The 22,232-nt window shown below is 43.9% G+C and overlaps 1 protein-coding gene across 3 annotated transcripts in view; it reads right to left on the bottom strand.

The window, feature by feature from the left end:
• The window catches only part of LOC140906692 (epidermal retinol dehydrogenase 2), a 28,696-nt gene extending 12,672 nt beyond the window's left edge, over positions 1-16,024 (bottom strand). The window contains exons 1-2 of one of the 3 annotated variants that reach the window (XM_073331108.2): positions 15,731-16,024; positions 8,755-9,098 (exon numbers count right to left, since the gene is read on the bottom strand). In XM_073331108.2, the coding sequence (XP_073187209.2) occupies positions 8,755-9,075 (321 nt within the window). In that variant the 5' untranslated portion in view covers positions 9,076-9,098; positions 15,731-16,024. Of the gene's footprint in view, positions 1-8,754; positions 9,099-15,417; positions 15,702-15,730 lie in introns of those variants that run through there. The other 2 variants (XM_073331111.2, XM_073331110.2) reach the window with 2 other exon arrangements.
• Positions 16,025-22,232: the final 6,208 nt, after the last annotated feature.

The raw sequence follows: 22,232 nt of genomic DNA, 5'->3' as shown, positions 1-22,232 counted from the left end.
ACGCAACTCCCATCTTTTCATGTATTTATACCTGCTCCTGTATTTTTCACTCTGTGCATCTGATGAAGTGGGTTCTAGCCCACAAAATCTTATGCCCAAATAAATGTTGTTTATTGTTGTCCTTGTTGTTTTTGCTTATACAGATTAACACGGCTTCCCCTCTGAAACCTGTTAGATGAAGACCGCTAAAAAACAAAAAAAAACAAACAGACCCCTAACAAAAAGGAGTAAATGACACTCTTTGGAGTTCTCCTTCTGAGCAAAAGGATTGATGAACTGAGCCCTACAAGAAAACTCCTGGGTGGGGTTTGAAGGACTGGTCACCAGCCAGAGCCCTTGTTGGAGTCAGGAGTGATTTCTGGGTAAGCTTACTAGCATGCATACATGTTCTTTTATTGTTTTGAATAGGCTTTCTCTGAAATGTTTAAGAATAAAGATGCTTGCTTAGAAAGAGCTGTGTGGAAGCCTAACTGTGGCAGTTACCTTGTTTACCATCTCAGAGGAGAAAAGTCAAGTACGCTGGCTTAAGCAGCCTGGCTTTATTGGGGTGGTGAGGAAGGAAGGGGTCACAGTAGAGGCAGGGAGCTGTGCAATCTGGAAATACCCTGGTCAGGAAGGAGAGAGACATGGGTTTCTGCCCAAGAAAGGTGATGGCTGACGAACCAAGAACCTAGTATGGTGCTCTTGCTAGACCATGAGGGGGAATATAGATGTCACCGCCCTGAACTGTGACAGGTAATACAGTCAAATTACTGATGTGGCTGCAACTGTAACTTCATTTTGACTACAAGTTAAAGAGACTCATTCTGTGTTGTGCACTTTCTATTATCCTTATATACACACTTGATAAAATAACGTAGTCACCTGACTGTTGACAGTTTAAGTGCTAAAATACAAGCTGTAAATCACACAAGCTACGCATGCTCAGTTTAGACAGCTTATTTGTACATTAGCAATGTCATGTGTAATTTTTGTGGATCCCTTATTTATAAGTCTAGTGTATTTGCTTTATAATTTTTTTCTTTTATCCTTTCATGTGCTAGAAGTTGCTGCAGGGTAATTGTGTACCTTCAATAAAGAATGTAAAAGGAGGTAAGCATTCTATTTATAAAATAGAATTTAACTTAGTTGATTCTCTGCACAAAAATTAAGAAATTGTTTTAATTTTAGCAAGTCCAATGCTTGATAACTACCATTATAATACTAACTTATGAGAAACTGGCATAATATTTGCCAGGGAGTATGGAGGAGGTGGTAGCTGGTTTTTTTTGTTTGTTTTTTTTTATATAGAAGAAATTGTCAAAGTGTAGTTCTGTATTTATTAGTCACTTCCAGATTGAGCGTGCTCATCTTACAAGTGGAAGATGCCTGTTTAGTTGCCTGTAAACGCAACCTGGCAACTAAAAATACAAATATGAATGTTTTCTACAAAGGGACAGGATAAAGAAAGTTGAATAAAAGGTCTTAGAACAGTTCTTAAAATAAGTAGTACATAGTTTATATCAGTGCTCAGATAATGTAATCTTGAAGTTAAAGCTTATGTTACTGGAGATAGTCAAAAGGAGTACAAAGTACGTTATAGATAGAGATGGGATTACACCCACACATGTACAGTGTCCTTTTCAGGCAATACCCCTCCCAAACTGCTTCCTTGAGAAGAAGTCTGCCAAATTTGGCAGTTCCCTTGGATCCATGGGAGGACAGGGCTATCCACATGGAGATCTTGTATCCCTGTAATAAATCACTGAAATCACTGCAATTGGCTCTATAGATTATGTTAATCAACTCCTATGTAGCACCACTATTTGGCCCAGAATCCTCCTTCAGGAATGGGCAGTGGCCAACACACTTCAGTCCCCCTGAGTCCATTCCAGCTGAGCACCATCCAACACACCAGGCTCTCACATGCTTAGTCATTATTTATACAGCAGCATAGATATGCATGATGCTTTACAAAGCCCAGTCAATGACAAGATTTTAAGATTCTGTTGAAATTGAATAGCCTGATCGTTGGCAGACACTTCAGACAGGCTGCATTTAAAACAAACTATTTTGAACTTATTCAGCCACCTATGGCAAGCTAGTTTGGATTGCTCATGTACAATATTGACCATGAAATTCCATGTGTAATAAATTGCAGATATACAAAGTTGCTTTTTTACAATGGCAGAATCAAGATATCTAAGTTTTAGTTCTGCGTCTGACACTTATTACGTGTAATCCTTTGTAGCAAAGAGGTTCTGCAGCATTGGTGGGGCTAATTTAGCTACATAGCAAAAGTGTATATCCTGCTATATGTACAGTGAGTCTTCTGCATATACTCTGGTCTCAGTCTTTGCTCACGTTACAAGAGCCACTAGAGTCCATGAGAAATGGTGTTCCTATGTTGTCTAGTCAAGTAGTTCCTGATCACATATTTTCAGTTTTCCCTTGAGACTCACAACTATGGTGGGTTTTTTTTAAAACTAGAACCTTTCATGTTAAGAGAATGTAAAGATTACACGGTTATGCATTTAAGAATTCAGGCGGCATATGCAACATCTAGTAAGGGAGTGGAATGGAGAGAAAGATTTACCATGCAAGTCCTCTCCATTATCTTACATTCCTGAGGCTATTAAGGAGATTGAGAAACAGACCTGGTAAACAGATTAGGAAAAAAAAACAAAAGGAGGAGCTGGAAAAGGTTATAAAGCAAAGAGACTCACAAAAGGGACTAGACAGAGGGGACGTTTGAGGAAATGTGTAAATAAAATGGACAAGACAATGCCTCTCTCCACTCTGACCACTTTGCTTTTTGTTTTCTCCCCCACCTGTGTCATTTAGGACTGTAAACTCTTTGAAGCATGCACCACTTCTTCCTCTATTTGCACAATCACTACTATACTGCATACTACTACTATAATACTAAAAACAATTAACAATGGCAGGTGTGTTGAGAATTTCGCAGAGAAGTGTATGTAAGTTTTTGCTATGGCAGCGTGGTGTGGGAGGGAGGAGAAAGAACCTAATTGCTTCTGTATTACAAAATTTTCCTCAGGTATTTGTAGGCAAGGTTAATAATTAGAAGTAACTTGTTAAATGTAGAGTAGGCTTTACTATATTTATCCAATTCCCACCAATCTGAGGATTTGGCCTATTAGTAAGGGTGGGAAAAAGTGCATATACGCACACAGGTGCGGCTGTGATTGCCTCTCTTTTGTTTTTTGCTGTAATAAGACCATTGTCCCAGCCTGAAATCCAGCAGAAGAATCCTGGCACCTAAAAGATGGTATGGGAAGACCTTTTTTGCTAGCTTCTGAATTAATTTGCTTAAACCTGTAGTTTGCTTACACTGGTTTTCAAACTGGTATTGTAACTATTCTAGTTAGGGATCATAAGGTCTGAGGGCTTTCTCTGCAACCACGTTAGGACAGCAGGAGCCATGAGCTAAAAAGCAGAAAAAGTCACATCCTCACATTCCCGCTAAGTTACATTAAAACAATGAAATATCAGGCTGTTAAGAAGGCGTTCCTGTCCTAACAGTACCTACCATCACCAGATAAAGAAACAGATCTTAAGATGTTTAAAAAGATAACTTTGTCTGATTGTATTCTGTCTGGCAAGGAATCACCTATCAAGAGTTGTGATGGTGAAATCTATACTTCTTGAACCAAACTTACCCCACCACCTTAGTAGATTTAAATCTTGCAAAATTAGTTATGCAACAGACAAACAATGAAAGAACTGGACAGAAACCATACAGAGACATGCTGGACAGCAGGAAGTGCTAGAGGGCAGGCACACCCTTTGACACAGCATACAACACTTTGTAGCAGTATAACTACGTCGACCATACCAGTATGGTTAAAGTAGTACAACTTGTATTTTTAGGCAACCCTGTAGAACAGGAAGGTTAGATACTGGGTAACGGGGCAGCAGTTTGAGAAGTCTCTAACATCAAACAATGGCTTCTTTCAAACTGGTCAGACTAAAGCCAACCTGAGCTGAGAAGGAACCAGAATTTACCAATGTACCTTGCCAAACAGCCACAATAATACGTCAGCAGCCCTCCATCAGCTCCCCCCAACCCACTCCCAGCACCTCCCACCCACCAGCAGCCCCACCGATCAGCACTCCCCCCCGATTAGCTGTTTCGTTGGGTGCAGGAGGCTCTGGGAGGGAGTGGGGAGGAACAAGGGCATGACAGGCTCAGGGGAGAGGGCGGGAAGGGGTGGAGTGGAGGCAGGGCCCGTGACAGAGCCAGGGGCACTGTTCCCTCTAAGCTGTGCACGTGCACACAGATCCTAAACACCGCACGCACAAAAATTTGCACAGAAGAAATTTTTTTGCACACAGGGCCTTTAAAAAATTAGAGGGAACACTGGCCAGGGGTTGAGCAGTGAGCACCCAATGGCACACTGGAAAGTTGGTGCCTATAGCTCCAGCCCCAGAGTTGGTGCTTATACAAGGAGCCGCATATTAACGTCTGAAGAGCCGCATGTGGCTTCGGAGCCACAGGTTGGCCACCCTGGACTAAAGGATATTTTAAGGCAAGTAGCAGCTTCCCCACAAAGGAGGTGTCAGTCCCATTTAGTAGGTCACTATTATGTTTTTAACCACACCAAAAGGGCAGGGGTCAGAGTCACAGGTTATGACCCCAACTACTACTTGTGCGAATAGACCAAGTTCTTGGAAAGAGGGTGCTGTGTGTTTGGCCCTGCGCTTGGTTTCTGATTATTTGGTGATCTCTTCCCTGCCCAAGAAGAGTGTCAGATAACAGTCAGAAAGCAAAGAAAAATTGGCAAATTGACCACCTTGTTTACAGATGGCTCTTCTCACGAAAGCTTATGCTCAAATAAATTTGTTAGTCTCTAAGGTGTCACAAGTCCTCCTTTTCTTTTTGAGGATAGACTAACACGGCTGCTACTCTGAAACCTTTAAAAAGTTAACGTCAGTTTGTTTAACCCAGCTGACACAAGCCATCCTTGGTTTGCTTTTTTGTTCTTTTGTGGAGTAGGATGAAGAAAGCCTTGGTCCTTTCTCTCAGGTATAAAAATGGCCACTCCATTTCAGACTCATCCTTTCTGGGTGTGTGGCAAGTAGATGGGGGGAAGCAAAGAGATGAGGTGAGCTGACTTTGCAGGACCTGTTGGTTTCTGGGACGGCTAGACCAAGTAAGGTAATATGTCAACAGCGAATGGTGAAGGACTTATTGATTACAGATCTTACACTGATCAGCATGAGGCTGTGGTCCAGGGTGTTTGTACCACACTTCATCTGACCAGTTAATTGTTTTTCTGGATGCATGCTTCCATTTCCTCAGTTATTCCTTCCTATTTATGCCTTGTATTGGGGAGGAATGCAGAGAAGTGGTTCTAACTGGCAATGGCAGAAGTCTAGTGGAGTGACAGATTCACAGGAAGCAGCAAGGCTCCTTAATGCCTCAGAGAATTCAGTTAAAGAGCTTTTCATTAAAAAAAAATTTTTTTTTAAATGGTGTCAGATGCCTACAGTACAACAAGTCTGAGACACCCATTACACAGCAACAGCACAGCGTTCCCTGTAAGCTGCGCGACCGCCTGTTCAGCCTAGTTGGCTGGACTTGGAACCCTATTTTTTAAAATAAGCACAGGCATGAGACTGTTGGAAGAAGGTTGGTCTTAAAGTAGCCTGTCAACAGATGTAATTCTGGTACCCAGCAATGAAATACGGACCTCGCTCTGCTTCCTCTTGGGTTGGGAGGGCCAGAACAGTAGGAGATAATGCAGGTGGAGGGGGTTGTTTTCTGAGTCAGAGTTTCAAACCTGATTCTTAGCAGCAGGGGATGGCCCTACTCTACTTTCTACTGGGTGGGCCCTGCTCCCCTGTTGGGTACTTCATTGGTGGAGAGAGGACTGTTTAAAGCTATAGCTGCTTTAATAGTCAGCCTTCCCTTTGTGTGATTTCTGCAAGGAGAGATCATAAAAGGCCCTGAAGTTTCAGTCTTTATACTGCCACAGCTGTTTTTTTTCTGGTTCCCAAGGTAGGGGTGGATTGTATCCTTTGTGCTGTTGCTCATAGGAGAGAAGCCTTTCTAGTGTTCTTCATTAGCAGTCCTCAAGCTGAAGCAGAACTGAATCTTGGCAGTTTCACCGCCTCCTACTGCAGGGGTTCTCAAACTTCATTGCACTGCAACCCCCTTCTGACAACAAAAATTACTACATGACCCCAGGAGGGGGGACCGAAGCTTGAGTCCGCCTGATTCTCACTGCCCCGGGTGGGGGAGCCGGAGCCAAAGCCCGAGCCTCACTACCCTGGGTGGGGAAGGGATCAAAGCTGAAGCCCAAGGGCTTCAACCTCAGCCGGGGGCCTGTAACCTGAGCCCTGCTGCCCAGGGCTGAATCTCTCAGGCTTCAGGTCGGACCCCAGATGGTGGGGCTCGGACTTCAGCCCCGAGCCCCAGCAAGTCTCAGTTAGCCGTGGCAACCTCATTAAAATGGGGTAGCGACCCACTTTGGGGTCCCGACCCACAGTTTGAGAACTGCTGTCCTAGAGGGTTCCCATCTGCAGAAACGGATGAAATAGGCAGCAGATTTAAGACAAATAAAAGGAAGTATTTGTTCACACAAAGAGGCGTCAACCTGGAGAACTTGTTGCCAGGGGATATTGTGAAGGCCAAAAGTGTAACTGGGTTTTAAAAAAAAGTGAATACGTTCATGGAGGATCTCTTCACCAATGACTTTTACCCAAGATGGTCAGGGATGCAACCCCATGCTCTGGATGTCCCTAAGTCTTTGACTGCCAGATGCTGGGACAGGATGACAGGGAATGGATCATTCGATAATTGCCCTGATCTATTCATTCCCTCTGAAGCACCTGACATTGGCCACTGTCAGAAGACAGGATACTGGACCTTTGGTCTGACCCAGTGTGGTCATTCTTATGTTCTTAAGTCAGGCTGTCACCTCCCTCTCCATGCTACCTGTGTACAATGGGGACAATGAGATCAAAGGAGTCTTCCTGTTCTTAGTTCTGGTGCCACAGTAGCCCCCAGCATCCAGGAGGATCAGTTACAGGAAGAACCCTGCTTAGTCCCTGAAGCCCTAGGGTGAAGGATATTTAGCTACTCTGCAGGCACAGCCGAAGTGCAATTCAGCCAACATGTAGGAGCTACGAGATAAAGAAGCATGCTCATTGCAAACAGGCTCTTCTGAAAGTAATACTGGTGGCCGCAAAGGAGCCTCTACTTATCATATGGAGGCTTCCAACTGGTAGAGGCTTATAACTTAGCCAAGTTCGGACAGATTTTCACCAACCACAAAAAAAAACAAAAAAACTCAACATGTAGCCAACCTTCTTGCCAAACTGAGTCCCGCAGGTGCTAGAGCTTCTCAAATCAACTTTTTTAAAAAGTTTAACATGGATAAAACAATTAGTTCCCTCTTCGTTCCCAGAAAGAGCTGAACTATTTTAGCTGAAACTTTCAAAAAATTTAGCCTGAAGCAGACTCAGAATTTTCAGCCCAGAAGGCAGGTTTAGCAGCATTTTAAGCAGCAGAAAACAGGTTCTTATAATGGAAAGGATGTTAAGCAATCTTAACTCTCGGCATTGGTACCAACTCTACATGTAATTGCTGACAGTGTACTTGCTTTGTAGGAACTAATTCTCTTTAGGAGGGAAAGACTGCAATATTTAAGCCTCTGATATATTTGATCAAAGCATATCTATGAAGTCCTTGAAAATCTCAAAAAAAAAAAAAAAAGGAGTACTTGTGGCACCTTACAGACTAACCAATTTATTTGAGCATAAGCTTTCGTGAGCTACAGCTCACTTCATCGGATGCATACTGTGGAAAATACAGAAGATGCTTTTATACATACAACCATGAAAAAAATGGGTGTTCACCACTACAAAAGGTTCTCTCCCCCCACCCCACTCTCCTGCTGGTAACAGCTTATCTAAAGTGATCACTCTCCTTACAATGGATGGGCTATCACCAGCAGGAGAGTGAATTTGTGGAGGGGGGGGGGTGGAGGGTGAGAAAACCTGGATTTGTGCTGGAAATGGCCCAACCTGATGATCACTTTAGATAAGCTATTACTAGCAGGACAGTGGGGTGGGAGGAGGTATTGTTTCATATTCTCTGTGTGTATATAAAGTCTGCTGCAGTTTCCACGGTATGCATCCGATGAAATGAGCTATAGCTCACGAAAGCTCATGCTCAAATAAATTGGTTAGTCTCTAAGGTGCCACAAGTACTCCTTTTCTCCTTACAATGTGTATGATAATCAAGGTGGGCCATTTCCAGCACAAATCCAGGGTTTAATCTCACACGTTATTCTAAATTTGTATAAATTGTTAGTCCATTTCAAAAGATATTGCTACTTCTAAGGCTCATTCTTTGCAGTAGTTCAAGCATTAATTGTTGCTTTAACTTAAGTCAGTATATTAATTACACTTCATGTTCAGTAAGTGAACTAGTTGGTGAAGAGCTAATCTATTTGAGTTAGGGTCCACTTTGTAGTAGATAATTTTATTAAAAAGGACAATGCTTAAGTGTTTCTCCCACTTTTGGCAGAAGCAGAGGGGCTTGAACAAGCTGATGCTAGAAACTGAAGTGTGTAAAGATAGGTAATGTAGACAGCACTGGATTAATATGGAATGAGTGATTGAGCTCTGGATCCATGACCTCTGTTCAACAACATCTAGGTAAGAGATCAGTGCTTTATGATAAGATAGTATTTTATGGGCTAAAAAAACAAACAAACCACCAAACATGAACATGTAATATTTTACCTGATCTGCCACTCTGTAGATCTCTTGCCTTTTGCTGCAGTCACACAAGTATGCATGCACTCTCACGGCTCCATTTTCTCGAGCTAGTTTACTTGTTTCCTTGTTACCTTCTTGATTAATGTCCCAGAGAACAAGGGTGACTCCAAGGCGGGCAAATTTTAATGCTAGAAGTCTTCCAATTCCACTTCCGGCTCCTGTTATAAGTACTATTTCACCAGCAACATTCTTCTTTCGCACAGGAACAACCAACAACACTAGAGATTCCAACAGGAAATAGATTGAGAGCACCAGGACTTTGAGTGTTTCCAGGAAGAAGTTCATCTTGGAGACTATTTTTCAGATACCTGCCAATGATGAATATTTACCATTTAGAACAAACCAACAGTGAAACTTCAAATATTGTAGAGTTTAAAAAAATATTGCTAAATATATCCCCTCTATGAATAATATAACAGTGGAAACTATTAAAGAATAATAGGTAGGGCCCTACCAAATTCATGATCCATTCTGGTCAATTTAATGGCCATAGGATTTGAAAATTGGCAAATTTCATATTTTCAGATCTTTAAATCTGAAATTTCACAGTGTTGTAACTGTGGGGGTCCCGACCCAACACAGAGCACGTGGGGGTTGCAAACCTGTTGTGGGGGGGGGTCGGGGGATTGCTATCCTCACTTCTGTGTTGCCTTTGAAGCTGGGCTCTGAAGGCAGCAGCTGCAGAAGGTTCCCGGAGGTGGGTCTGATCTCCCTCTATCCTGACCAGGCTGGGGAGGGACAGGACTTCCTTTTTCTCTGCACAGCTGCTCTTGCTACCTTTCCTGGTTACAGAAAGTTCTGCATCCCGCACCCACTTCCTGCCCTGAAAGATCTGCAGCTGCGGGGCGGAGGTCACAGTGCAGTGTGTGTGTGCCCCGTCCTCCCAGATGCAATTATTAGCTTGTTTCAATTAAAATAAAGAAAGAAAGGTCACGTGAACTTGACAGGATTAATTGATTGACACTTTACAGCAGCAAATAACACTCATGGCTCAACTGCCTGATTGGTAGATATGGGCATTTGAGACAGTTTTGTAGGGTAGCGATCTCAATTGGCAGCCTCAAACTTGAGAGCCACTGCCTTAAAGTTAACAAAAGCAAATGGAAAAAAAAAAAAAAAAAGTAGTAGTTCTGGTTTCTAATGTCATCAATGGAGCATTCAGCAACTGTGTCTTTCTTCATTCCCTGTCACTGTGCTGAAACACCTGTCCATGTTTAGACACGGCTCTCTCTGCATCCACAGAGTTCACTGGAATTGTCAGACAGTGCCAAGCTAGCCTTGCGAGGTGGGGGATTCTGCCTTCCACTGAGTTCCAAACTACAGTCCACTTCTTTCGCAATATTTTTGTAAGCAGTGTTGGATCATATTACAGAAGTTCTGTATTAAAATCACAAATAAGTTTGATTCCCCAAAGTTTAAATTCCAGGGTATTACTAATTAAGAGGTCTCTTGGTTTTTGGTACTGTTTCTCTCCCTCTATGTATGAAACTTGCAAGCTGCTAATTGTGTTAGTACATTCTAAGACAGAGTCTGTTCTCAAAGCAATTCACAGAGAGAGAGAGACTCAAAGCAATACTCTAACAACAGAAACAGCACCCAGAGACTCCCCACCCTTTTGTTGTATTAACAATTGTGATTAAAATAGAGATAGAGGATGTATGTGGATGGATGCTTGGTGTGGATAATAACTGAATGATCAGGGAGGTGCCAGCCTAAGAATCCAGTGCCCATCGGCTGAAGAAGGCGTCAAGTGGAAATAACCAGATGACCCCCCCGGAGGGCAGACTGGAATCCACCCAACAGCCTCAAGGATGGGAGAACCAAAGAACAAGATAACATCTTGGAGCCGCCTAGGAATGTGCTATCTGCTGATTGATTCAGCAACAGCATGATGAAGCAATTCCCATAGACTGGCATAGGAAGAAATTCCTATAAAAATAGACTCTAAAAAGTGAGAACTTTGGGGTCTGATTCTGCAAACCAACTTCCAGGAGCATCAGATGAGCATCTGACAAGGCCCTGCTCCCTCCTCATGTCCAGGCCACCTGGCCAGTGGCTTGGCATGAGCAACTCTAAGGCTGGTAACTATGATAACAACCTTGCAGAACCTGTGTGTGTGGGTGTGTATGTGTGTTTGTATGAATGAATGTGTGAATAAATATGAGATTGAATGGAATGTTATAGCTATAACTAACTGCTTACTATGACTCTTTCTGTATTTACAATAAATGTGGTATTTTGCCTTTTTCCCTTTAATAAGATCCTGCTGGTTTTTATTTTATTGGTATAACAGCAGGAATCTCCAGCCTATAATACTTGTCAAAGCCAGGAATTGTAGTAAGCAAGGTTAAATCCATCAACAGGTGCATTTGTGCAGGGTGTGACGAAGCGGGACTGTTCTTAATGTTTCCTCTGAATATTGAGGGGGTGCCTCAGTTTCCCCTATGCAGTTCTTAAGTATCTAGGTGGTGGGATAAGGGTGTATGATCGTTGCAGAGCCCTAGAGGGAAGGTTGTGTCCAGACCCCTGCACACAGAGAATGGCCAACACACTGTTTCCTGGCAACTGATGGCCTGGGCCCTTCCTCCCTGCAAGGTGAGAGCTATAGGGTTGGAGAACAAAGGAATCAGGTGACCTCCTGGCCTGGGAAAGGGACAAAGACTAGAGGAGGAGGGGCTGGAGAGAGTTTTAGTTTGGGACTGGCTGGGGACATGGAGTGAAGTGCAGACGGTGTTGTCTGGCTCACTGCTCCCCAAAATGGACCCAGCTGTGGGATCCTGTTCTCTGTACCTACAAGCTCTGTTTTAGACCATGTTCCTGTCGTCTAATAAACCTTCTGTTTTACTGCCTGGCTGAGAGTCACGTCTGACTGCGAAGTTGGGGTGCAGGACTCTCTGGCTTCCCCAGGACCCCGCCTGGGCGGACTCGCCGTGGGAAGCGCACGGAGGGGCAGAGGATGCTGAATGCGCCGAGTTCAGACCCAGGAAGATGGAAGTTGTGTGAGCTGTGTGTCCTGAAGACAGTCTGTTCACAGAAAGGAGACTCCCCCAGAGTCCTGACTGGCTTCGTAGGGAGCAGTTCCAGAGCATTGCCCGGGGACTCCGTGACACAGGGTCAAATATATGCTCAGCTTTTAGGAACCCTGCTGCAGGTTGTTGAAACTTTTGAGCCATTTTTGCTGCATTGCTTGACTCTTCCCCATAGCAGTAGTATTGTCTGAGCTTCTTTGCCACGCAAGAAAATACCTGCTGAGCACTGACATTTAACTCAGCATTGTCCAAGTGATTTTCGTTTGGCTGCACTTCAGCCCAGAACAGTACATCCATTCGTTTGCTGTATGTTTGGTGGATTGCGACATGTTGACTTTTGAACCAAGTGATTAAGTTCACCAGTGCTGTGGCATTCTTGGCAATGAACTGAACTTTCTCATTCAGCTGAGCATTGTTTAGAAGGGTTGAAAGTTCTGTTAAAACCTGCATTTTCATTGTCAGCTCTTCTGAGAGGAACTCAGAGTAGTACTTCAGGTGAACTGCGTGGCATTGTACAGCCCTAAACCCGGAATTCCAGAGAGTAATTAGTGGCTCTGGGGGAATTGCAATAGTTTGTTCCCTGATTTCAGTCATGTTTGCAATGTGCTGCCTGTATTGAAGTTTGCAGCTAGGGCAGTGTTTTAAAGATCTCTTTAACGTAGCTGACCAGTTTATCAACTTTACTGAACTTGCATCTCCACAGTTCATTGACAAGAGAAATTATATGTGCATTACATGTAATATGGACAGCATTTGGCATTACACCTTGGAGAACAGATTTGAGATATTTTATCTTGCAAGTTGCATTGTGACTTATGAAAGCAGATACTTTGTCAAAGTTTGCACCATATTTTGAAATGATTTTAATTATCGTTTGAGAAACTGTAGTGTAGTTAACAGCCTCCAAGTAAATGCAATTGGTGAGAACTGTTCTTAACTTTCCTGTCTGTACATCTTTGGCCCTATCAGAAATAAAATCAAACAGAACATGCAGTACTTAGTTGTCTTGTATCATCCAAAATCATTGCGAAAGACTCACATGAGTTAATTTGAGACTTCATCTACTCAAATGTGTAGCAAAAACCTGTGAAAGGTAGTCCTGTCGTAGCTTAGTCATAGTTGGTAAGCAACCGGCATTTTGTACATTCCACTAAATGAACTCATGCAGCTTTGGGTGATCAAGTTTTTTCAACAGTATATTAGCACTTGCAAATGCATCCACAAGTGCCATTCTAGCTAAATGACGGGTCTCAGAACTCTGTCATCTTCTTAAAAAGAGATGAAATTGTTTTTTGTATTTGTAACTTTTTGTTTATTAGCCATGCACTATCCACAGCCCTCTTTCTGCTTCAATAGGTTTCCGAGTCTATGTGGCGCTGAACCCTTGCTCGATGTGCGTGATCCAACAAAACATTGCAACTTCTACAACTTTATCATCTCTGCTGGCTTTTTGCAGATGAGCTACAATGTAAAAACTGTTTGTACCCTTTACAATGTATAACCAAACAAAACCCTTCCTTAAAATTAAAAGGTCTACTTATGTGTTAACCAAAAATGCAGTACAAATACTGTTTTACCTTCCTCAGGTGAAGGTTCAGCGTACTGGGGTCCAGAGTTCAACTTTCAGTACTAAGAATAAGTTTTTAAATTTGGGACACTCCTCATTTGTGCGGCAAGTGCATATAATTTACCTTAGTTCCAGACTGCATGTATATTAGAAACTAGGTAGAGGTTCCTTTGAGAAATTGGACCATGACGTTGGTGTACCCAAAATACAAAGCTTTCCAGAGTCCTACATAACCCCCCCGCCCCCCCCCCGCCCAAAAAAAATAAAGTACTTCATTTATTGTACACTGCTATGTATACAGACAATAGTGGTACACAAATAGCGACTGATAAAACTACTTGGATTCTTGATTCTTTGAGCAAAGTTCAGTAAAATTTAGCGAGTTGGTGCTCTCAGATTACTACTACTGCCATATTTTCATGAAGGCACAAGCAGTTACTTTCCTTGGAAGGCATTAGATGGCTACTGAAACAGAGCAAGTCATTTCAGAAAGCCTTTTAACCAAGACATTAAGTCTCACTTTTTCCAGACCCATTCAGAACTTTCATGTGGAAATATGGATTGCCAAAAAGAACACGGCAGAAATTAGGGAAACAAGTTTAAGCTTCTGACTGGGTATTATGAGCCAGGAAATGAGTAACATAATTACATTTAGTTTACTTTTAAAATAAAAACAATGTGAGAAGACTTGGAATGTTGCAAAATTGTGTACCATAAATATTTCGTTCATTGAACATGAAAGAGAAAACCTCTGTTGTTGTTTCTCAATTACTCATTTTTCTGTTCCATTAACTCCACTGAACACAAATTGTATTTTTTACACAAAACTTTTGATAAGCATAGCTTTCAATTCTCCAAGAATCAGATGGATGATCTTCGCTTTTATAATGTGGTAGAAAGATAGCAGGGTGGTGTTTTTATGGTTTTTTTAAAGAATGTGGTATTTAAATTTTGTAACCTTAATGGAGGTTTCTGATGTCACATCATTTACAGAAGCAAACATATATTTTGGCTTGTATGGAATAGATATATACAAGAACCTAAGAAGAGTGATTTCTACCATAGTCACATAGGTTTTTTGATGTTCACTAGACTAATTTAGCAGTTTGAAATAGGTATCTCATAACTACAGCCAACATTTCCTCCAGCACAAATGTTTACATTAACTGCAAGGTTCCTACATTTGCCACCTTTGAAATCAGGTTCATCATTTAGTTCCCCAAATACACATAGCATCAGCACATAAGAGCTGTGAACACTAAATTTAGGTGAGTCCCAGCCAGTTAATTAGATTATGCATACACCAGAGAATTAGAGAGTTGGTAGCTGAAGGAGCTGGACAGAAGTACATTACGCATAAACTGGTTCAACTGCATCCAAGATGGCTATGCCAATATTGGTTAAAAAGCACAGCACCTTTTGCCCCACTTGTAGAACACCAGTGCGTCTTCCTCAATCCCAACTGCATTGTACTCTAAGTACCTAATCCAGGGTTCTTAGCACTAGCTCCAGAAAAAGTGGATTTTGAGATATTTTGGAATGCTGTCCTGGGCCACGGTAGAGAGGACTACTGGAACCAGGTGAGCTAGTTCCCGTTCTACCTGACACTTAAATAGTTCAGGCGCAACAGGTCTTTAGACCCGCTAAATGCAATCCTGACATTGCATGCATGCAATTGCTGGGAGATTTTCTGCCCAGCTGTAAGGCACTGTACAAGCACTGCAGGAGTTAGACAGCTGCAAAGAACTGGGAATTTCTCCAGGGGTGATAAGACTGTAGAAACGAAGATCTCCTACCTTTACTGGTATCAAGTAGTTAAAATGTAGCCACCAGAATCCTCTCCCACGGAACCCTTCCCGGCCTCTCATCCCCCACCTTACCCCTCTCTTTCAAAAACACAAGCTGCCAACCTCAAGGCTTGTTTTGCCAGACCAACGCCTCCAACTCTGCAGTGCAAGAAACGCCGGCTAACCCCTCAACAAAGAGCCCACGGTTAGAACTCGCGCTCCCCGGGCAACTCATCACACACACCTTGGGGGGCAGCCGCCTCTCAGCCCGTCTAGACACACAACTCAGGGCCGCTAATCCGCATTAAAAAGCGACTCGTCGCCAAGATCCCTCCCCGGCGGGTGCCCCGCACTCCGGGCAGCCCCAGCCTCTTCTCCCGGCCTGGGCCAGCGCCCTCCCGCCAGCACAGCACAGCAGCCGCGGGGAGCGACACGAGCGAAGGCGCCGCCTGGCGCTAGCGGCAAAGCGGCGCGAGCCCCCGGACACCCACGCGCTGGGACCCCGGAGAGGCGCCTCGCTCCCCCTGCAGCGCCCGCAGAGCCGCGGCCCCGCTCACCGCGCTGGCAGCTCCCCACTCGGCCTCAAGTGCTAACGCAGATGCCGCAGGCAGCCGGGCCGCGGAACCCCCTCCCTTCCGGCAGCGCTTACGCGGGACGTTCCCCAGGAGCCGGGCTGGGAGCTCACACAGAGGAACTGGGTGGCGACGGGAGGGTTGTAAGGCTGGAAATGGGGCGGGTCCATCGATCGTTATTATTTAGCCATGCCTTCAGCTGGGCCTGGAGCTCGTCACATACAGGGGGGTAGGATCCTGCCCTCCCTTGAGGAGCTTGCATCCTAGGGCGGATTGCACCAGTAGGGCACCCTGCAAATGTCTGGCCGGGGTAGTGTAGTACATTGCTCCCGGTAGGAATGTGCTGCGGCTAGCAGTTACCGATCCGTCACGGGTTGTAAGAACCGGCTATTGTGTAAAACGGCTCCCTGCTGCAGCCAGTGCCGACATTTGGAAATGTGCGAGCGCAGCACGGACTAGGATCAGTGTGACAATGGCTCTGGCGCAGCGGTGACCCGGGCGGCGGCGAGACGGCGCTGATGACGAGTTTAATGAATGAATGTTTTCAGCCCCGCTGCCCAGGCTGACTTCCCGAGGATGACCAGAGATCAGCCTCTTTTTGATATAAGCACCGTGTACAATTGAAAAAGTTGAGTTTTAGACAGTTTCTTGAGTCTATAGCTACATCACTGCTCCGGGTTCGCCTTGTTTGGACCTTTGTGGGAGGAAATTTCCACCAACCGGAGGACCTGTAAGGGGAGCAGTGAGGCCCTCCCGCCATGCTGCAGAGGGAGACACCATTGACATTATGAACAGGAGTATGGGTGGCCCAGAGCTGCTACTCTGAAACCTGTCACTGACGTTATTTTTTATAAATCAAAATGGCACCTTCCTACCTTTCTGTCATTAACTTGCCACACATGCTTCCAGACTACAGTGTAGGGTGGGAGCTTCCAGGTATTAGCGATCCAGTGAACCCCACACATTTAAAAATCATGTGTAGGAGTTGGTAGAGACTTGCCCATCTTCCTATTCCCTTCTCCATGTTTTTCCCCCAGAGTAAGGGAGGGTGGGGGGAAGAGGAGAAAGGAAGAAGAAGAGGCTTGACAAAATGGATGCTGTAGCTCTCATCTAATCCGTTGTCTGGAGGGCATCACACACCAAATATCACAAGAGTGTTGGCAACACTGGGCAGCACCATGTTCAGGGTATGACTAGGGACTCACTCCAGGGACGGATGTAAGTGATTGGAGTTCCAATATGCTGAGAGAGAGGGAGTGCCAACTGGAAATTAAGCTAAGAAGCACTGCTAAAGGGATAGCTCAGTGGTTTGAGCATTGGCCTGCTAAACCCAGGGTTGTAAATTCAATCCTTGAGGGGGCCATTTAGGGATTTGTGGCATAAATTGAGGATTGGTCCTGCTTTGAGCAGGGGGTTGGACTAGATGACCTCCTGAGGTCCCTTCCAATCCTGATATTCTATGATTCTAAAGGGACTGTGAAGAGTTCATAAAAGGTCCTCAGGATGAATTAGAAGTAGTAGTAGATGGACACCAGGATGAACTGGCTGAGCAGTGGCTTTCTTCTCACTAAACTACCCAAATTTAGAGCTCCAGATATGTCACAGTTCAGGGCAACTTCTCCTGTATTTCCCCTCAGTGGTCCAGCAAGAACACTCAATCTTAGGCTTCTGGCTCCCCTGCAGTTGCCTCTCCTGGCAGGGAGACCTGTGTCTCATTCCCTTCTGATCAGGGTATGTCCCAGATGGAAGAGTTCCCTGCTTTCATTGTGTTACTCATAGCAAAGACAGTCTGCTAAACAGGCTTGCTTGCTTTCTCATCAGTCTGATAAGAGTGCTACAGGTATAAGATACCACACAGTTCTTTCTAAGCAGGCCTATTTTATTCTTAAGGTAGAAATCATTACAGAGAAAACATATTAAAAATAAAAGAACCTACATGCTAACAAGCTCCTGACTCTGGCTCTGATCCCTGGCTCTGGTTTCTGACTCCAGCTCTGACCTTTGGTTCTGGTTCTTGACTCCTGCTCCTGGCCCTCTCCCACTCTGTTTCTAACCACTAAGATGTACTGCCAGCATCTGGGCTTCTGACACTTGCTGGACCATACATGGGGAATACAGGTTTCAGAGTAGCAGCCGTGTTTGTCTGTATACGCAAAAAGAAAAGGAGTACTTGTGGCACCTTAGAGACTAACATATTTATTTGAGCATTTGAGCTTTCATGAGCTACAGCTCACTTCATTGGATGCATTCAGTGGAAAATACAGTGGGGAGATGTATATACACAGAGAACATGAAACAATGGGTGTTGCCATACACACTGTAACAAGAGTGATCACTTATGATGAGCTATTACCAGCGGGGGGGGAGGGGGGGATGACCTTTTGTAGTGATAATCAAGGTGGGCCATTTCCAGCAGTTGACAAGAACGTCTGAGGAACAGTGGGGGGTGGGTGGGGGGAATAAACATGGGGAAATAGTTTACTTTGTGTAATGACCCATCCACTCCCAGTCTCTATTCAAGCCTAAGTTAATTGTATCCAGTTTGCAATTTAATTCCAATTCAGCAGTCTCTCATTGGAGTCTTGTTTTGAAGTTTTTTTGTTGAAGAATTGCCACTTTTAGGTCTGTAATCGAGTGACCAAAGAGAATGAAGTGTTCTCCAACTGGTTTTTGAATGCTATAATTCTTGACGTCTGATTTGTGTCCATTTATTCTTTTACGTAGAGACTGTCCAGTTTGACCAATGTACATGGCAGAGGGGCATTGCTGGCACATGATGGCATATATCACATTGGTGGATGTGCAGGTGAACGAGCCTCTGATAGTGTGGCTTATGTGATTAGGCCCTATGATGGTGTCCCCTGAATAGATATGTGGACACAGTTGGCAACGGGCTTTGTTGCAAGGATAGGTTCCTGGGTTAGTGGTTCTGTTGTGTGGTGTGTGGTTTCTGGTGAGTATTTGCTTCAGGTTGGGGGGCTGTCTGTAAGCAAGGACTGGCCTGTCTCCCAATATCTGTGAGAGTGATGGGTCGTCCTTCAGCTAGGTTGTAAATCCTTGATGATGTGTTGGAGAGGTTTTAGTTGGGGGCTGAAGGTGATGGCTAGTGGCGTTCTGTTATTTTCTTTGTTGGGCCTGTCCTGTAGTAGGTGACTTCTGGGTACTCTTCTGGCTCTGTCAATCTGTTTCTTCACTTCAGCAGATGGGTATTGTAGTTGTAAGAATGCTTGATAGAGATCTTGTAGGTGTTTGTCTCTGTCTGAGAGGTTGGAGCAAATGCGGTTGTATCGTAGAGCTTGGCTGTAGACAATGGATTGTGTGGTGTGGTCTAGATGAAAGCTGGAGGTATGTAGGTAGGAATAGCGGTCGGTAGGTTTCCAGTATAGGGTGGTGTTTATGTGACCATCGCTTATTAGCACCGTAGTGTCCAGGAAGTGGATCTCTTGTGTGGACTGGTCCAGGCTGAGGTTGATGGTGGGATGGAAATTGTTGAAATCATGGTGGAGTTCCTCAAGGGCTTCTTTTCTATGGGTCCAGATGATGAAGATGTCATCAATATAGTGCAAGTAGAGTAGGGGCATTAGGGGACGAGAGCTGAGGAAGCGTTGTTCTAAGTCAGCCATAAAAATGTTGGCATACTGTGGGGCCATGCGGGTACCCATAGCAGTGCCGCTGATTTGAAGGTATACATTGTCCCCAAAGGTGAAATAGTTATGGGTGAGGACAAAGTCACAAAGTTCAGCCACCAGGTTTGCCGTGACATTATTGGGGATACTGTTCCTGACGGCCTGTAGTCCATCTTTGTGTGGAATGTTGGTGTAGAGGGCTTCTACATCCATAGTGGCCAGGGTGGTGTTTACAATGGATTGTAGTTTCCTCAGGAAGTCAGTGGTGTATACCTTCAGTCCACACGATCCAAGGGCTGTTTAAATTTCCTCTGCTGTCTTCCACATCACAGCCGCCTTTCAATAAAATGGGTCAGAGACTTCAATAGCCATCATATGTCCTGGGGATATGATGACAACAATACTGCAGGTGAACAACTTCTTGAATGGGCCTTGAATCAAGACAAGCGCCTCCTGTTTGATTCTAAGCAGCTAGGAGTCTTCCATTCTGCACGATCGAGAAAAGACTATATGCCAGACTTGTGCTTTGTGTTCTGTGACCAGAGTGCATGGCCCCTAATGGCAGAACTAACTGCCCTCAACACTTTTTTGCATAGCCAACACTGTTCTGTCATCTTACATGTTAGTCTGCAAGTCTCCCTAATTGCATCACTACCAAAGATGCACTGGAACTATACGAAGACTGACTGGAACGATTACATGGAAACCATAGGAAAAAGTGTTTCATAGAATACCTGCCAACATAACCAGTCATGAGAAGTTTCATAGATTCATAGATATTTAGGTCAGAAGGGACCATTATGATCATCTAGTCTGACCTCCTGCACAACGCAGGCCACAGAATTTCACCCACCACTCCTACAAAAAACCTCTCACCTATGTCTGAGTTATTGAAGTCCTGAAATCATGGTTTAAAGACTTCAAGGAGCAGAGAATCCTCCAGCAAGTGACCCATGCCCCATGCTCCAGAAGAAGGTGAAAAACCTCCAGGGCCTCTTCCAATCTGCCCTGGAGGAAAATTCCTTCCCGACCCCAAATATGGCGATCAGCTAAACCCTGAGCATATGGGCAAGATTCACCAGCCAGATACTACAGAAAATTCTTTCCTGGGTAACTCAGATCCCATCCCATCTAATATCCCATCACAGGCCATTGGGCCTATTTACCATGAATAGTTAATTACCAAAACCATGTTATCCCATCATACCATCTCCTCCATAAACTTATCGAGTTTAATCTTAAAGCCAGATAGATCTTTTCCCCCCACTGCTTCCCTTGGAAGGTTATTCCAAAACTTCACTCCTCTGGTGGTTAGAAACCTTCGTCTAATTTCAAGTCTAAACTTCCTGGTGGCCAGTTTATATCCACAAAAAGAAAAGGAGTACTTGTGGCACCTTAGAGACTAACCAATTTATTTGAGCATAAGCTTTTCGCAATGAAGTGAGCTGTAGCTCACAAAAGCTTATGCTCAAATAAATTGGTTAGTCTTTAAGGTGCCACAAGTACTCCTTTTCTTTTTGCGAATACAGACTAACACGGCTGTTACTCTGAAACCAGTTTATATTCATTTGTTCTTGTGTCCACATTGGTACTGAGCTTAAATAATTCCTCTCCCTCTCAGGTATTTATCCCTCTGATATATTAGATTGAGTTCCCCCCAAATTAGTCTTTATTCACCAACTCTGTACAGTCTGCTGTGTCAAAAGCACTGCAACAATATCTCTCCTCTTGCTTGCAGAAATCTCCAACTGGAATCCATACAGACTTTTACTCCTCATCTGCTGGACTGTGGAACTATTCAATTAGCTAGTTAGCTAACTAATTAACCCACCAATCAGTATTAAGTATATATATGAAAAGCCCTGTTACAAGAAAAATACAAAACTGCGTCTAGCAAAATATAGATGACCCTTTCCCCATCATTAGAGTTAAATATTTATATATATTAAAAAGAGTTGGTGAACTATATCAGTGAAAACAATATAACTAAGACAATTTGGATAAAATCAAACAACATTCAAGGTATACAATTAAAATGAAAGAAGTTAGAGGAAATTGGGAGGGAAAATTTTCTATAACATTGCCAGTGCTTCTTTGCATTAGAAAATTACCAGCCTCCTTAATGTGGCAGCGAAAAGGAACATCCCCAGCAGCCAGGGCCATCCTTAGGAATACGCAGCATAAGTGGCTGTGTAGGGTAACCAAAAATTTGGGGCACCCCTGGGTCTTAGTGCCTTTTCCTATCCCTGATCTGACCCTTCCTGCAGGCTCCCACAGCTAGCTGCTGCAGCCTGGTGAGTCTTCCTCTGGAGGGGATCTAGTACTTAAAAGTGAAAAAGCCTTCCAGCCTGCCAGGCCTATTAGCACAACACTGAAACTGTTAAAGAGCCATTCAAGTGGTAATGAAGCCATTTAACAGGCATTTGCTAACCCTCAGCTATATAAGGTGAGTTTCTGAATTTACTGATGAAAACAGTTGTGCATTACTGTAATATTTACTCAGAACATGTTAGCTTACAGGACCTTAGTTTAAAATTTGCTTTAAAAATAATTCATTAGTGTGTTGCTGAACATTGTGAAATCACATCTCTAAAAAATCCTTGCATAGCTTTTTAGATGCACAATCTGAGTATTCATCTTTAGTCTTAAATGCTTGGATCTTCAGACATATAGTTCTTTAAATAAATCTTTCAAAAGACCACCCTTATCTAAAATACACATGTGAGCCTGGGCTGCCATGGGGCATAGGGCACCAGTTTAATAATATTCCATAGGGCCCCATAAATCCTAAGGACGGCCCTGCCTGCAGCTACAGGAACACCTATATTCCCTGCTGGTTGGCAGACAGTGAGACCCTCCTA

This window comes from Lepidochelys kempii, chromosome 2 (assembly GCF_965140285.1).
Source record: "Lepidochelys kempii isolate rLepKem1 chromosome 2, rLepKem1.hap1, whole genome shotgun sequence".
Lineage (NCBI taxonomy): Eukaryota > Metazoa > Chordata > Testudines > Cheloniidae > Lepidochelys > Lepidochelys kempii.
The sequence above is the reverse complement of the archived record's forward strand: the minus strand, read 5'-3'. Positions and strand labels throughout refer to the sequence as shown.